General features: G+C 30.4%; 2 protein-coding genes across 2 annotated transcripts; one reads left to right on the top strand and one right to left on the bottom strand.

Annotated features, from left to right (window-relative positions):
• The first annotated feature begins 1,397 nt into the window (after window positions 1-1,397).
• Window positions 1,398-4,836, top strand: LOC140807402 (2-C-methyl-D-erythritol 2,4-cyclodiphosphate synthase, chloroplastic-like). Its single transcript, XM_073164235.1, has 3 exons — window positions 1,398-1,788; window positions 2,782-2,912; window positions 4,409-4,836. Exons 1-3 carry the CDS (start codon window positions 1,461-1,463, stop codon window positions 4,643-4,645), a joined length of 696 nt encoding a protein of 231 aa, XP_073020336.1. The 5' UTR covers window positions 1,398-1,460; the 3' UTR covers window positions 4,646-4,836.
• An 8,149-nt stretch (window positions 4,837-12,985) lies between these two features.
• LOC140807423 (uncharacterized) lies at window positions 12,986-14,405 on the bottom strand. The gene is made up of 3 exons (XM_073164260.1): window positions 14,169-14,405; window positions 13,839-13,914; window positions 12,986-13,571 (listed from the first exon to the last, which is right to left on the bottom strand). The coding sequence occupies exons 1-3, from the start codon at window positions 14,175-14,177 to the stop codon at window positions 13,171-13,173; spliced, it is 486 nt and encodes a 161-aa protein (XP_073020361.1). The 5' UTR covers window positions 14,178-14,405; the 3' UTR covers window positions 12,986-13,170.
• Window positions 14,406-17,635: the final 3,230 nt, after the last annotated feature.

Genomic DNA, 17,635 nt, shown 5'->3' with positions numbered 1-17,635 from the left:
TTTGCAAGCTTGCGAAGAAGTTTTATCCTGGAGATTTCATAGATCAAGAAATTGTTGCTTTGGAGTATGAATTGATACATTATAAACTTGATGTGATGCAGAATTTAAAGGTTTCTACACTTGTTGAGTTGTGTCAGCAATTGACCGAGAGTGGACGGTCAAGTGTTTATGTTATGTTGACTAGATTGATTCATTTTGTTTTGACATTACCTGTGTCTACTGCCACTACTGAGCGGGCTTTTTCAGAAATGAAGCATGTGAAGACGACACTTCGCAATAAAATGGAGGATGACTTTCTTGCCGATTGTTTGACACTCTATATTGAACGAGATTTAGCTAAACATATTGATGTAAATTCTATTATTGATGAATTTTATGTTTTAAAATCTCGTAGGGCACAACTTCGTTGAACGATATAATGTAAATTTTTTTTTTAATAATATATAACTTATCATATTGAGTTCAAGCCCCCCCTCCCAACTTTTATTCCTGAATCTGTCTCTGGTTACAGTTGAATCACGTTATGCGTACGGCTAATACTGTGTCACACTCTTTAGCTTCTTTTGTTGTTTCCTCCTCTTCACCTTTTGTGTGGAAATTTGGGGAGTTTCCTAATTGACTAGTTAAGCTTGTAATCACAGACCTCGTTTCGTCATAAATAATATTACAAGTTTTCTGTAAAAAAAAAAAAAACTTAAAAGTTTAAAAAATATTTAACTAATTAGATTAAGAAGTTATGCACGTGACCCTTTTGGAGCGGTGGTTGTATTTGGCGGCGCTTATGATAAATTGATTTTTAGTAATTTATATATATATAATAGCCAGCAAACACGACTCCCAACAATATATTTTCTTTAAATATCATCATCACATAGGTATCCAAATGTACGAGACATTATTCATATAATATTAGTTACTTTACACCTGGGATACGTGTGTATAATTTTTTTATAATTAAGTGAAATTTAACAAATTATCAAAGAACTAAAGTGTTATTTGAAATGTTGTAATTATAAAAAATAAAAAAACAAAAGTGTTTGTTGAAATTAAAAAAAATAAAAACAAAAGTATAATATTAATATAACGTAAAGGTAAAATTGAAATAACAAAAAACAGAATAAGACATCAATTTTTAACCATTAGGCAATCAACCAAATTTATATATATTAAACGAATTGATATGATTTATATTTGTAAAAAAAATATTGTGAAACGATTTCACATATATTTGTTTTGTTTTTGAGACGGATCAACTCTATTTATATTTACAATAAATGACATAAAAAAATTATATAGGATTTAAATAAAATATTCGTATTACGATAATTTTTATATTAAAAATAATATTAATTTCGTGATCAATATTATATATATATATCCTAGCTCCCGGTCCTTCAGGTCCATGGATTCCTCAATTAATTCATTGAGAACACAGTTATAATTCAGAATCTCGTTCAAAAATGGCGATGGCGATTTCTTCGCTCAGCTATCCAAACAGCAGAAGCCTGACTAAACAACCGCCGCTCCATTTCCCGGGACCTTCTTCACCACCCAGTACTCTTAAGTTGCCGGCAGGCCCTTCATCCTCGTCGACGGCGATGGCTGTGGTCGCTGCGACCACAGGTGCCGTCGAAGCAGAACCAAAGACGACAGCTTCGGTTTCGACTAGGTATCTGCCGTTTCGGGTGGGCCACGGGTTCGATCTGCATAGGCTGGAGCCTGGCTATCCTCTCATCATCGGTGGTATTGATATTCCTCATGATCGAGGCTGCGAAGCTCACTCCGACGGTATCAATTAATACACGCTTCTATTTCCTTAGTTATACAGAGTGAGGAATATAGTCTTAGGTGGTTTATTATTTTGGGAAAAAATTGGAATTTTGGAAACTTAAATTTTTACTTATTTCAGTTCACAATCATCCCCACTTCTGCAGCATCCGTCCTCGTGTATGTGTTTCTTGCTTACTGATTTCGTTTTATTTTGAAGTCATTCGTTTGATTCAATCTCATGATTTCGTGTTTGCTTTAGATAGCTGAATGGTGAAAGTCTGTATTTTTTGCAACTGATCTGTTTGGTTAATTTCCATTTATAATTGAGGTTCTCTATTTGTTGTTTCTCATTATTTTCTTAATTTGACAACTAATAGATTGATTAGAAAGAACTATGAAGAAACTGATGGGTTACAGAAAGAAGCAGAAGAAGAATCAATTAACAAAATGTTCAAAGTCCCCGACCTCTTAATTATCTATCACCATTGATTTACATTAATCAATTCTGTTTATTGTTTTGACAATAATTATATGATTGGAACTCACTCCAATTCAATCGTAAATGAAGTCAAAGAATCACTTCAAAATTTTCAATCCCGTAAATGAAGCCCAAAATTCCAAATTTTTTCTCGTTATTGATCTGATTTTATGTAGATGTTACAATCACTTATAAAATAATGACTGTTTTTATTGATCAGTTTTTGGGCGATATATTACTCATCTGTTGTGAATATTTAGAATGACTCTGGCTAAAATCAAAATCGTGTTATAACTTATCTGTAGTATTTCACCAAAAGGAAAAAAAAATCATTCGACTCTTGAAAATTTAAATTTTTGATCTTCAATCTTCGATAATAGTCAGTGGACAATGACAAGCTTTAAAGAAGTGGAGCAAAATTAAGACACGTTTCTCAACGATAGCTGTAGTCTGAATCTGCTAATTTTATTGCCCTTATGAAGGTAGCTGGTAAAAGTTTTGTCACCAAGGTGACTTTGTTCTGTTGTTTCTAGGTGATGTGCTATTGCACTGTGTGGTTGATGCTATACTTGGGGCACTGGGACTTCCAGACATTGGGCAGATCTTTCCGGACACGGATCCTAAATGGAAAGGTGCAGCATCTTCTGTTTTCTTGAAGGAGGCTGTGAGTGCTTCTCTCCCTTTTCATTACATATCATGCTCGGGTCGCGTAAATTCAGACTTTTAGCGTGAAATTCATAATATTTGTGTGTGTTGAGTGTCTGAATTGGAGAACTTATTTCACTTGATTTACTTTCATAGAGTGTCAAGGAACATCTTTTAGAATCCTTATTTTCTCCTGAAAAAACGATTTTTTTCTTTGAGAATCATTTTATGCCTAGCCGCATCATCCTCATAAGCCGTTCACATTATTTACATGCATTGGATTGTGTATAAATGTTACAAATTCCATGACCCAAATATGCAACTTACATCAATTCATGGATCTCATGACCCACTCTACAAGTGCAAGCTCACTCAGGCAGGTAGCAGCATCGGTCCTACTTTGTTACCATGCACCTGTGGGACTTGTCAACGGTGCTACCAGCGCACCACTAGCTTTCTCTTTGTAGTCAGAAACTAGATGATTGACCCAATTGTGCTTTCATCGTTTTTAGTTGCACTAGTGCTATTTTAGCATTTTAAAGTTCTAAATGTTTTGCTTATTGTTGAATATTTTAAAGTTCCAAAATATTGAAACCAGTAATTAGTTCAATTTTTATTTAACTTTTTTAACACATGTTGTTAGGTTATAAACTCAAGAGACTTGTCTGTTGGGTGGTATAATTTTCTTGAATTTATAAGCTACTCTTTATTTATTTTAATGTACGATGTGAGACATTTGTAATACCTGCTAAGCTATTATAATTGATTTACTTTTGAGACTGTGTGCAAGATGTCATTTAGATGTTAGAGTGGCTACTTTTCGGCGTAAAAAATAATCAGGATTATATTGCACTAGAGAAACTTAAATGAAATTTTGGCAAATGCACCAGGATATGTAGATGAAGATCACAAAAGCCTGCAACGCTTGAAGTTAAATTACACATATACCAAATAGCAAGTTTACATGTGGGAGTTAACAATAAGATTTCTGAATATATCCTTTCTGCAGCATTTTATTGAATAGATCTTAGGTCGTATTTAGATTGATAAATTTCAAATATATATATTTCAAATATATTTTGTAGTTTTAGATAAGTAGGATCATAAACTTCAAATTCACCATTTGTATGTTTATATAGTTTTTCATATTAATTAGAATGAATTTCATGTTCACCTAATAATGGAGTGTGGAGACATTTGATATTCATTTTACTTAACTAATGTGTAACTAGTAAGATATGAATTTAAGATTTCACACGTCGTTTCATTGTTGACAATAAAATTATAATTGAAATTCATGGATTTCAAATCCATCTCCCTGAATGCAACATTAGTTTATGATGTACTCAAATGCTTGAGCATTGGCTGATATAGTTGTGCCCATAGATTATTCACTTGCTCGACGGAAAACTCCTAAAACTTGATGGTCCCTATATGGGATTTTTAGAAACTTTAACACTTGAACAAATGAAAATACTATTGCCGCATTTGTTCTTGAAATATTTTACATGTTAGGTTCGACTAATGCATGAGGCGGGTTATGAGCTCGGAAACCTGGACGCTACTTTAATTCTCCAAAGACCAAAGCTAAGCCCTCACAAGGAAACTATCAGGACCAATTTGTGCCACCTTCTCGGTGCGGATCCATCGGCTGTAAATCTCAAGGCAAAAACTCATGAAAAGGTTGACAGTCTCGGAGAAAATAGAAGTATTGCAGCACACACAGTTGTTCTACTCATGAAGAAATCATAGATGATTCTTTTAAACATTCCAATATAAATGTGTATTTCAAATGCTTAGTTTATAAATTTTTACTGTCTTTGGCGCGATAAATGTTATCGATATCATAGAGTGATCCAAAATAATCTCTTGTACTTCAAACTTGAATAAAAAACATATGTGCTTTTGATTAAGGTATTTTTGGAGCTTACTCAGTTACTTTATGTCAATCTTAGATTCCTTATTATTATTTTTTAACCACAAGCTACTTAGGCTTAGCAATTTTGTCTAATTTTCTATGTGTCTAATGTTAGTAGATACCACGAGCTTGCTCCAGGAGTGTTTGCGACATGGAAATAAATAATTATGGAATTTTTTATCCACAAATTCTCTTAGCCACTTCGTTCATAAATTCAAGGCCGGATCTACTTGCTCTTATTTTGATGAACTCTTAATAATAGTATAATATATTACGGAAATTAATTTAAAAAATACAATTATAAATAGATAAAAATTCACTGACATATAATAATAATAATATTAATAATAATTAATATATTAAATAAATAACTGATGCTTGGAATAATTTTGAGCTAGTAAAAAGAGACATTTAAGTCTTGAAATAATAATTGATATAAGGTTCATTTATGGAACTTTTACAAAACATAAAAGAATTTAACAAAGATAAACCGAAGAAATTAAACAACAGAGGATTTTACCGAGGTCCACCTCATAAACATAAATTCATAAAAAATCACTCATAATCGCCTTAAATGTCATATTTCGGCTAAGCAGGCTGAAGAGTTACAACATGAATTTATTATTTATTATTTAATAATATTTATTAAATATTTTAATAATAATAACATGTTAATTATTAGTAATAATAATAATTTTAATTATAATTATTACATTTAAATTAATATATTATAACTTTGAATATAATAATAATAATAATAGTAATAATAATAATTTATGAAAAATAAATGTTTTTATTTTTAAAATTATAATATAAAAAATATATAATAATGCCAAACATATCGAAGTTTGATTATCTTATTATATTTAAATACTTTAACAACTTATTTTTAAATAAGAACTGATTATAGGATTAAAAAAAACTTCTAAGTTGTTTTAAATTACAATTGCCAATTTTATTTTGTGGGTGACTATGTATTAAATAAATATACTTTATGTAATCTAATTATGATAATAAACCAAGTAATTATGTGAATATATATGTAAAGCGACAAAATATTTTTAGTATATATTATATGAATATTATATAAATCTTATATTCATTGCTATATATTATACATGAGCATTTGTGAGAGCCAACATATTAATTGAGTAAGAAGATAATATTTATTCTTGATTTTTTATATTCTCTCGCAAGAATGGCAATTAAGTCTTTGAGTTTATTCATTCTTCTGGTATTCTTTTTGGCATCAGGTAATTTTAATATTTTTTCTCCTCTCGATTTTAACTTATCAATGTTTGGTTTTAATCAAGTAACTTCGAATTTTTTTTTTTGTCTTTTTTCCCAAAAACCACTAATCGATATTCACCTACGTAGCTCGTGTAACGAGAATAGACTCATATTACTCACACCAAAATAAACCTATATAAAAATAAATGAAAAAATAAAGAAAATTTTTGGTTGATATATTTTAATGTGTATAATAGATGTTTCATTCATGCTATATGAGTCATGTATGAGAGTATAGGTTTCAAATAAATAATATTTGACAGATTTAGTGGTTTCAAATAAAACGATCAAAACAAAACAAAAACGAAGTTAGTGGATGAAAACTAAACATCGATATAACTAAAACGAAAAATATATCAATTTACATAACTAAAATTGTAAATTTTTCGCAAAGAAAGAAAGAATTATCTAATATTTAATAAGAAATAATGTATTAGATAGAAGATTTCTTTAGAGAAAATCAGGCCAGATCTCGTCAGTAAATTAAAGGAGAGAAATTGAATAAACAAATCATCTAAATAAAATTAATAGTCATCGTTTAATTTTTAATTTATTGAAACTTTGGAGATTATTATTTATATATAGTACTCAACCCAAAGTAGATTAGGACTAAAATTCTTGATTGATAATTGATACTTTGATATTACAAAACAAATCGATGCACATTTAGACATGATCATAGTTAAATCTTATCACCTTGGTGTTATAATATTTTTATTCAATTTGGTACATAGCATTTTACAGTAAAGTTTTTCTAAAAATTTAGAAAATTCTCTATTGATCATGTGATGTGTATTGTATATACAGGTGATCAGTTGATACATACGGTGAAAAGTGAAATCGATATTTCACTTGTGGTGAGTGACTTCAAAAGTGTTTTCGGGACTCCGAGCCCTAGCCCTAGCCCTAGCCCAACACGTCGATGTGCGAATTATTTGGGGATATGTATGATGGGTATAACACCTAAGGAGTGCAACAAAAAGTGCAATAGGTTTTATGCGGGTCAGAATCCATTCGCACGCTGTTTTCACTTGCCCATGACTGATGTGTTCGCTTGTCGATGCGAGCATGATTGCTCAAAACCCTGAAAACATGTATCTATTTAGTATGTCGGGTTCGTTCTCTATGCATAAATCGAGCATTTGCATGATTTATAGTAACATGAGTTCTTTTGATTTTTAACCATCTCATTGAAAAAATAAAACCAAACAAACATAATCCCAAGAATAAAATAGTGCTTATAAATATAAAAAAGGCCGGTATAAACATATATTCTCTCAAAGGTAGAATAACACTTGCGGAAAAAAAGGACATCATTTCTAAATTAAAAATTGTGTAATTTCATCTCTATATAAAAAGACACATACAACCAAATAATAATATATTTTATAAGCAATAAACATGTTAATGTGATTGGAACAAAATGGATTTTAATAACAAAACTGATGTATCAGAAAATGTTGTTAGAAATAAAGCTTGGTTGGTTGCTCAAGGGTATACGCAGGTTGAGGAGGTTGATTTTGATGAAACATTCGCTCATGTAACCCGCATTGAGTCAGTCCGACTGTTGCTTGAAATTGCATTTAATATGAGGATTAAACTTTATGAGATGGATGTGAAAAGTGCATTTATGAATGACATTTTGAATGAAGAAACTTATGTGAGTCAACCAAAAAGATTTGAAGATCCACACCACTTGGAATATGTCTATAAGCTAAAGAAGGAATTGTATGGACTGAACTGCCGGAAACCTATTCTGGAGTTCTTTGTGAACCTCTCATCGAGTGTGTGTGATAAGAGTTCTGTTAAATATGGCCGAGTGTGTGTGCGCAATCTTGTGTATTGGTTTAATCCTATTGTGATTAATGAGTTCTATAACACTCTGGATGGTGAAAAAGAAGGTTTTCTCCCTTACATACATGGAATAATTGGTGTTCTCACGGGAGGATCGATTCGAAGCTTCCACGCTCATCCCAAGAGATTGTCTAAGTCAAACTTTACCTTGTTTTTATTTTGTGCTTCACAAGACTGCCATCCGGAATTGGACTTCCTCAACAAACACAACAGTGATTACTAGACCACATACACTTATTTTGTTTCCCATTGGTACTAATACTACTTTCATCTTAGGAAAGTTTGTATTCAAGAGTGTACTTAAATTTGTTGACAAAGGATTGAAAACAACATAGCTGTGTTTTCATAATTAATTTATGATATTCTGGAATCTCAAGGTTTTTTCATAGACATTGATAAGGATCTCTCTGATGTTAGTGAAACGCTGAAGATTGCCCCAACTTACTTTAGGGAATAGGAAGTTGGACATTCCCTGGTCTAGTACTGGTGTTGCCCATGATGTTGGCAACACGACCTCTTCATCTATAGTGAATCTTGCTAATTTTATTATGTTGTCCTCCTCTTTTCTACATGCTCAATTTGAGTTTTGCTTGAAGCAAATCTGCAATACGAAAGAGCTTGTAGCTCATTATGAAGTTCAGGTAGCCGAGTACCGTTTACTTCTAGAAATGGCAGTGCATTTTGGACAAAAAAATGGAGTAGGAGAGGCTGCAATAAGTGCAAGTGTTGAAGCAGCAGAAAAAATGGAAGAAGAAGCAGACGATTAAGAAGAAAGAGATACATATGAGCTCACTGATGGAGTTGGAGATGAAACTACTCCTTAGTTTGTTTCGATGTTTACTTATCTCTCTGCTTAATTATCAGCTTTTAGTAAAGATGTTTAGTTGTTGTTAGTGTTATAATCTTATTGAATAAACTACTAAGTGTTGTTGTTTTACGTGTTGCAACACCTCTAACAACACTGCTCTGACATCTGATTTAACAAAGTTGAATTTAGAGGGAAACTAGTCTCTAACTCAAGGGAAGTTGCGTGCTAACTCAAGAGAGTTCTGCTGATTAACATTTTTTGTGTTTTGTCCAGAAATATAAAAATAGGGAGATTGAAAAGAATATAATTTATTCTGTAATTATATTTTCCTTTTTGGTAATAGAAGAAATAAGAATTTGTTCTTTGTATGCGGGAGTGGACAACTAAAATTGGAAGCTACACTGACTCTAGCTTTCAATCAGATGTGGACTATTCAAAATCAATCTCTGGATTTGTGTTCAAGCTCAATGGTAGTGATGTCTCTTGGAAAACTTCCAAGCAAGAAACCACAACGTATTCAACCACTGAGGCCAAATACATAGCTTCATCGACTGCAGCAAAGAAGGGTATTTGGATGAGAAATTTCATCCAAGAGTTGTGTGTCATTCCTCAAACTATTGATCCAGTCCCAATCTACTAAGACAACACCAGTGCCATTGCGCAAGCGAATGAACCAAGATCTCATCAGTGATCCAAACATATACTAAGGAAGTTCAACATAATTCAGAAGATTGTGGCAAGAGGAGACATATCGGTAGAGAGAGTCGTCTACGCAGATAACGTTGTTGGTCCACTGACAAAGCCTCTGCCAGGACCATTGTTTGAAAAGTATCGCGAAGCAATGTGCCTAAGATCTATGAGTAATTGGCTATAAAGCACTTAGTAAAATATAATATGCAAACACATCTGCAATAGTAAATAAGAAATTTTTTCATCATTTAATATTGAACGGTATTTAATACTTATACAGCTCCAAAAATTTATCCAATCATGAAATCATCAGTAGCACAATATGTATTAACCTCAATTTTTATTTGAAAATAGTTCTAATGCTTCAGTTAAAAACTTATGAATCAATCGTTAAATCAATTTCCAACTTGCTTATAGTGGGGAAATAATCTGGCATGCATCACATCTTCTGTCATCATCTAACCATCTAGTTTAATGCAACGGGCTGCAGCGTCGACCATTGAAACTAGAAGATATAACATAACAATTATGGTAAAAACTTGTGTGAGACGGTCTCACGGATCGTATTTTGTGAGATAGATCTTTTATTTAGGTCATCCATGAAAAGTATTACTTTTTATGCTAAGATTACTACTTTTTATTGTGAATATCAGTAGGGTTGACCAGTCTCACAAATAAAGACTCGTGAGACCGTCTCACAAGAGAGCTACTCAAGAATTATATAGCGTACCATATCTATAAATTGGTTGACGCTTAGGAGGCCGGGAGTTTCTAAGGTCAAAGGTGTGAAAATATATGTTTGGTTGACGCTTAGGAGGCCGGGAGTTTCTAAAGCACTTTTTTCCTTTTTAAACTATTGAGATATTTGACAAACTCTAAATATGATAAATTTACTTAAAAGAGTTTATTTCCTAATGAAACTTTTATTTTCATATCTTTTAGAATTCTATTCAATGAATAAATTTTAGGGCAAATGAAACTTATAAATAATCAAATATAAATGCTGGGATATATTGATAAATACAGACGCCGCAGGAGAGCAAGCACGAGAGTTGGTTATTTACTTTGAAGAGATCAATTGATCAAGCCAAGGCGTATTGTTGTATTGTCGTGGAGTGTTGAAGACAAGCAGAAACAACACTTAATCACAGTGCTGATTAGAGTGTTGTTTATAAACAAAATTTCGGCTTCACAAACATTACCTCCGTAGTTTTGGTTATTTGATTTGATAAGTGTTTTGGATACACTTTGCTCTCTCTCTTTGTTAAGAGAGTAAACTTTTCTTTATTCATTGGTATTAGTTTTGTAAACTGACATGTGTTTTCCTGCTAAATGTTTTGCCCTGAGACAATGCACAAATGTTGTGCATGATTAATTATGTCTTATTTTATTCATCAAGGTTTAATTGTGTGATATATTATTTTAGAACATTTCATGTTTGCGATCTTAATTTTGATTTTAACAAAACATGTTTATTTGTTTCTAATGAGTTTACCTAAGTAGGCAGAAACTGAAACTGATCAGGCTTCGAATTGATCAGTTATCAAGCTTAAACTGAAGCTATCGAGACGTAAACTGAAAGTACAAACTGCTTGATCGAACTGAACCAGTACAACTGAAGTATCAAGAGCAGTTCAACTGATTGTCCATTTGATATGTGGTTCAGCAGAAGACCTTTAGAAGCCCGGCCAGCTGATGAAATATTCAACTGATGACGAACCCAACTGACTAGTTCAACTAAATCAGTGATATCACTTCAGCTGACAAGTCAACTAATCTCACATCACCATTTCAAGACCAATTCAGAGTATCAGTTAGGAGCGAACCAGTTTGCAGATACGACAAGGGAATGATTATTATATAATCATCTCTTATCTCGAGTTTGGTTCATTTTTTATTTAGTCTGCAGGCCCTTGATTATGATTGAAAGTCCGCACTATTCATATTATTTGTGTGATTAAATAAAAGATGTGATAATGTATAATTTTTGAATAGTGATCATGATAAGATTGTATATTGACCATAATACCCTTGAATTGTCTTTTCAATATAATATGAAAATTAAAATTAGTGAAAATTTAAACATTAATATAATATTTAAATTTTTATTATATTTTTTTATAAATTAATTTCATATATTTTTATTATTTTCAATCATTTTAAAGAAAATAAATTGTAATGCAAATCTATCTTAAATTAAATTTTTATGACTTTTTAATCTCTTTAATTAATTCTTTTATGAAAATAATATTTATTAAAATTTAATTTATTTTGTTTATTGATATAAATTATTATTAATAAATGTAAATTATAATTATTTAATTATTTATCAAATTATTTTAAGAATATTTATTATTATTTTAAAAAATAATAATATTGTAATTATTACTAAATTTTATTTAACATTAACATTTAAAATATTATTGCTGTTTTAAATATTAAAGTAAATGCATATTTATAAATTTATTTCTAATAAATATATTTAAATTAATTTTAATAAATGTAAATTATAATTATAAATATTTAATTATCTATCCAATTATTTTAAGAATATATATTTAATTAGCACTTGAGGTATTTTGGTCATTTTAAAATCATTTTAAAATCATACCAACCACCATGTTATTTATCTCACCATACTATTAATCAACATCTCTCATTTTCTAATCATTCTAATTACTAATCATTTATTTATCCCATCACACATACCAAACGAAAAAGTTTATAATCTCTAAATTAATCGGTATTTTTAAATCAATACAAACTATCTCGGGAATTGAGATGTTTGGTGAATTGTATACATTTATCAACAAATGTGAGGCTCATTGATTTTTCAAAACAACTCATCATAGGTTTTTCTTAGAAATGTCAAATTTGAATTAGCACATAATTTAATTTAATAGAGACTTAAAGATTTAAAAACTCATCATTGAATATTAAGGTGTTAAATTTAATTAAGGAAAAAAAAGACAGATAGGTCGAGAATTGGTTGACCCATTCCCATACGAAATGTTATAAGACGCGATCTCACCATATTGTGCGCCCAACCAATGCCCTTTAATTAATTTGTTACCAATATAAAATTTATATTTCAAACAATGTCCACATCGCATTCGTCATATATATATATATCATCACATCTAATAGGTGAGTGACACCTCATCGTTGCTCACATAGATGTATACGGCAGATGTATAGCATATCTCCAATATGTGAGTGACACTTCATCGTTGTTCACATAGGTGTGTACGGTAAGTGCGCAGCATATCAAATTAAATGAATACAATTCAATTTCTTCTTTATATTCTTAACTAACCACATTTCTCTTCCAACTAGCTATCACCACTATCATATCAAACCTAGTATTTGATATAATTTCGTCGTCATTCCATGTTCTTGCTAGTGATTTCAAAATTTCCACCAATTTTTTCCCGACCAGCTCCAGCGTTCGAGATACAAAAAATTTAACTAAATCAAGTATTTAAAATTCTTTGTTATATAAAAACTCGAAACTAAATCAATTTTTTAAAAATAAAAATATGTCACGTATATTCATATATTATATTATACACAACAACACACGTGAATCTCATATGTTGGTATATACAATGTGTGTGTACATACAACATATGTATATGCATGAAATATTACAACGCGACCGGAAAGAGCATACCTTGCTTATGCACTAAAACTAGCTATACGTAGATGCAATGATATTCAAGAAACGACACAAGAATTGGGATTCTCCTCAGCACTGTGGGAATAATAGTGCTGCAAATTGTTATTGTTTGGATGATATTGATGAAAGTAAGCTGCTGCTTCTGCTGCTGCTGCAGGATTCAAATTCCTGTAATTCTTCCAAAGTTCTGCAATCTGTTCGCTCTCTTTTCTCTTCCTCTCTTCTTCTTTCTTCTTCTCCTCTTCTTTCTTCTTCTCCTTTTCTTTCTTCTTCTTTTCTTCTTCTTCCTTTTTCTTGTCTGCAGGTTCTTTCGCCGGACCGACTGTTAGAATCTGTGTGGTCCATAGCTTTCTCAATTTGCTTACGATTTGAATCGGATCGACTTCTCCGACTATAGTTAGTTTCTTGTCCTTCATGTCCATGGCAATAGATTCAATCCCTGTAATTATATATGTTCCAGTTTAAAATCGTAATATTAAGAATATCTCAATTATATGGTTCGTCGTCGCGGTCGCGGTCGCTCAAAGGACATAAATGGCTAAAATAGATGAGTATCTACCAGGTTTTGTTTATGGAATATCAGGACGGCGATTTCGCGGTCGTTGCGGAATGTTTTTTATATTTCTTCAATTATTTTCTAATTTTTTTGATTTTTTTTTAAAAATTTATCCCAAAATTTGATAAAAATAATAATTGATTTTTTTACCTGAAAGGCTTGAAACAGCCTTCAATGCCTTTTGTTTGTCTTTGTGATCCTGTATTTCCAACTTCAATACCACTTTCTGTTCTCAACAAACATATTTGAATCAGTCTCAAAAACTTTTGGTTAATCAAGCATAAAAAAAATGGTTTATTTTCATCAAGAACACCAGAGAACTCGGAAAAAGACTCACGAAAATCTTATTAAAATAGAATTATTTGGTAATATATGAAAAACTTTGGAAGAAAATTAACAAGAAATGAAGTGGTACATATCCAAAAAATTTAAAAAAAGTACAAAACAAGAACAAAATCAAAGATTTTGTAGGGAAATTACCTTTGACATCTTGCAGGATCAGGTTGAGAACCCTTGATTAGGAGAAATCACACAAAAATTCAAATAAAGTAGTGGGAATTGTGAACAGATTTGTGGAAATATTTAGAATACAAAAAAGGAAGTGAAGGAACAAGAATTGCTGATGATCGAAATCATTTTCAAAGTGTGAATAGAAGTACTATCAGGGATGGTTTATAAATTAATAATTATAATAGTAAAATGAGAGAGAAAGATAGAATAATATATAAATTTTTTTAAAGAGTAGATCATATGTTTGATGGTCTTACAGATTTATATTACTACGACAAGTCGATTCTGTTCGTATATATAGTAAAAAATAATACTCTTGATGATCGAGTCAGGTCAGAAATATGTCTCACTAAATTGATCCTTGTGAGAAGATTTATATGAGTTTGTGTGTTTTTAAAAATAGTTGTGTTAGTTTGAGTGGGAAGGATATGGATTCTATTTGTCAAGGTTAGACGCTTGACTAAAATTAGTCTCCCTCGGAAAATTTAAAGGCCGTTTTGTGGATGAAATTGTACCCTTTCTTTGTCAGGAAAGATTATTTGTGCATGTTGACGTTTTTTATTCAAGGAATTTATGTTGTTTTTTTTTTATTACAACACATGTGAGGGGATTCGAACTCGGGGAACCAATTAATCTGGCAGGAAGTAAGACCACTGGACTACAAGTCTGGTCTCATATGTTGTTGTTTCTAAAAAAAATAAAAACTGGAAAAATTAATGGGTCAGGTTAAATCTAAATGAAGTACATACATATACATATATGTATAGACATATTTGTATATGCACGTTAATATTGCGTACATGTGTGTGTCTACTTATAAATACACACATGTGCAGTGTTCTAAAAAAAACAGAAACGTATGTGAGAAGATTTCACGGGTTGGGTCACTCATAAAAAAATATTATTTCTTATATCAAAATTATTACTTTTTATTGTAAATATAGTAGAGATAACACACGTCTCACAAATTTTTTTTCAAATTTGAAATTAACTTTTTTTAGAAATAAACTCTTTCAATTTTTATTAATTAAAAACTCTAAAAAAAACTGTTATCTTCGAAAACAAAATATTTTCTTCGTGTCAGTAAAAAAATGCTTTATGTAACAAATGATTTATGTATATAGCAAATATAAAAAAGAATGAGTTATATAAATCAATTATCCAATCATGATTAATCAATATATATATATATATATATATATATATATATATATATATATATATATTTATATATATATATGCTGCCAATAATTCCAATTTGGTGTGCTAAATAACTTGTAAAAAATACTTCATTGGTTAAATAAATATTAACTATATGAATATCGCGTACATATAAATTCAAATTTTTTAAATCATACAATATTCAAATATCACGTTTCGATTGCTCTAATCAACAAAGATAATTATTACACCTAACGTATTTTATTATTTATATGATCTATTCATGTTTTGATACATGTAAACATATGGCGGATGTTACCTCCACTACACATACTGGTAAACATGTTCAATTAAATACGATAAATTAATTTTTTTAATTTGAGTTTAGTGTGTGTACCAATTTCTATAATTACTTGAGGCTGCTAAACCGGCAACTTGTCACCTTTGATTTGATAGATCAGCAAATTGGCTCATTCTATTTTGATAATTATCATATTATCTAGAGGAAATTAAATATGATGTGTGATGAGTTGATGAGATTCTTATTTTCAAAGAAAAGTTATAATTTTGATTTAAAATTAATATTTTTTATTAACTGGATCAGGTTGGAGATTCGTCTCATAAAATTGACTTCAATGAAACTGAAAAAAAAAAAAACAAAAAAAAAAAAACACCAAGATGCTAGTATTAATAATAGATGCTGTTTTTTTTTTAAAAAAAAACATTTTGATTTTCATTTAGATATATAAATATAAAGTTAAAATTGTCTAAAGTAGGAGAGCTATATCTGTCCTGCCTTCTCCAAAATAATTTTGCAAGCATACACGACGCACCGATACTAATTAACTTGCACGCATTAATTTGGATATTTTCCATTTTCCTTTTCGGGGGGATTGGACATTTTCTTTTTATTATTTAATAAACTTATAATTTAATTTGATGATACTTTTAACTTTATAGATATAGATACGAGCGTCATTCATGTACAATAGCTATTAATCATATGAATGGATGGATTTTGCAGTCTTACATATCTATATCTGTTAGATGGATCAATATGATTCATATCTACAATAAAAAATATTACTTTTGATATAAAAATTAATATTTTTCATGAATCGGATCAAAGATATGTATAACATATTTGACTCGTGAGACAATCTTATAAGATTTTTCCTGTATAATAAAATACATGTACACTGACTTTAAATTTGTCGTGAACTAAATTTAATAGCTATCAAGTGAGTGGCGTATGCATCACTGATTTATGATTATGTCAAAAAATTAATAAAATTTTACTTTATTTGAACCCATTTACACACATTATAAATTATAAATTCTAAATATAATTTTACATATAATATTTGATAAATATACAAAATCCATATTTAAAAGAATATAATTTAGTATTAACACAAATATTTTTCTTTTTCCTTCCAAGATGCTAACATATTAGTTAGGACGCGTTGGCTCTAACATGATTGGCCCACTTTCGTTTTCGATTCGAAAAAACAATTGCCAGAAAAGTGTCGTCAATCTTGGATGATCATGATCCATTTCATCAACTATTCAACAATATATGACATGCATATATACTGTCGATGAAAATCTCATGGACGTCGTAAGATGCATGTAATCATATTTTAGAATGTCACGTCGACTGTCTTTCACACAACATTGTATCAAATGCTTTGACTGTGTTTTCGAGAACATATTGTCATGTATTTTTTTTTCAACGTTCGAGTAGGTGTTCAGACGGACATCATAAAAACATTTAATTCAGTAGTGTATGACGTTCCACAAGATATTCTCACAAACATCTTGCTACGTCCATGAGATGTCCACCAACACATGGGCGGAGCCAGCATATGCCCAGTGTGGGTTGCTGCCTACACTGGGCCAAATTTTTTTATATGTTTATATTATATATACATACATATATATATATATATATATATATATATATATGTCTAAATTTTTAATTTGTGTATGCTATTATTACATGTTTAGCTGTTTATACTGATCCAATTTTCTTTTAATAATTTGTAGACCCAAATTTTAGACTCAATTTTTTACTTGTTATTAGTGTCTAAGTATACACTCTATATAGCCTTCTGTATGTGTTTTTTTCTCGAGTCACAAACGTCATATCATTTGAGTAACAATCATTCCAATTCATTTTAATTACTGCTTAATCTTTCATAATCTCTAAAAAAATCCAAAATGTTACCAAATTTTAGGTTCGTTGTTTCGTTCAATGTTTGTCAATCATTCAA

This window comes from Primulina eburnea, chromosome 12, assembly GCF_022965805.1.
Source record: "Primulina eburnea isolate SZY01 chromosome 12, ASM2296580v1, whole genome shotgun sequence".
Classification (NCBI taxonomy): Eukaryota; Viridiplantae; Streptophyta; class Magnoliopsida; order Lamiales; family Gesneriaceae; genus Primulina; species Primulina eburnea.
This window is presented reverse-complemented; position numbering and strand designations above follow the sequence as displayed.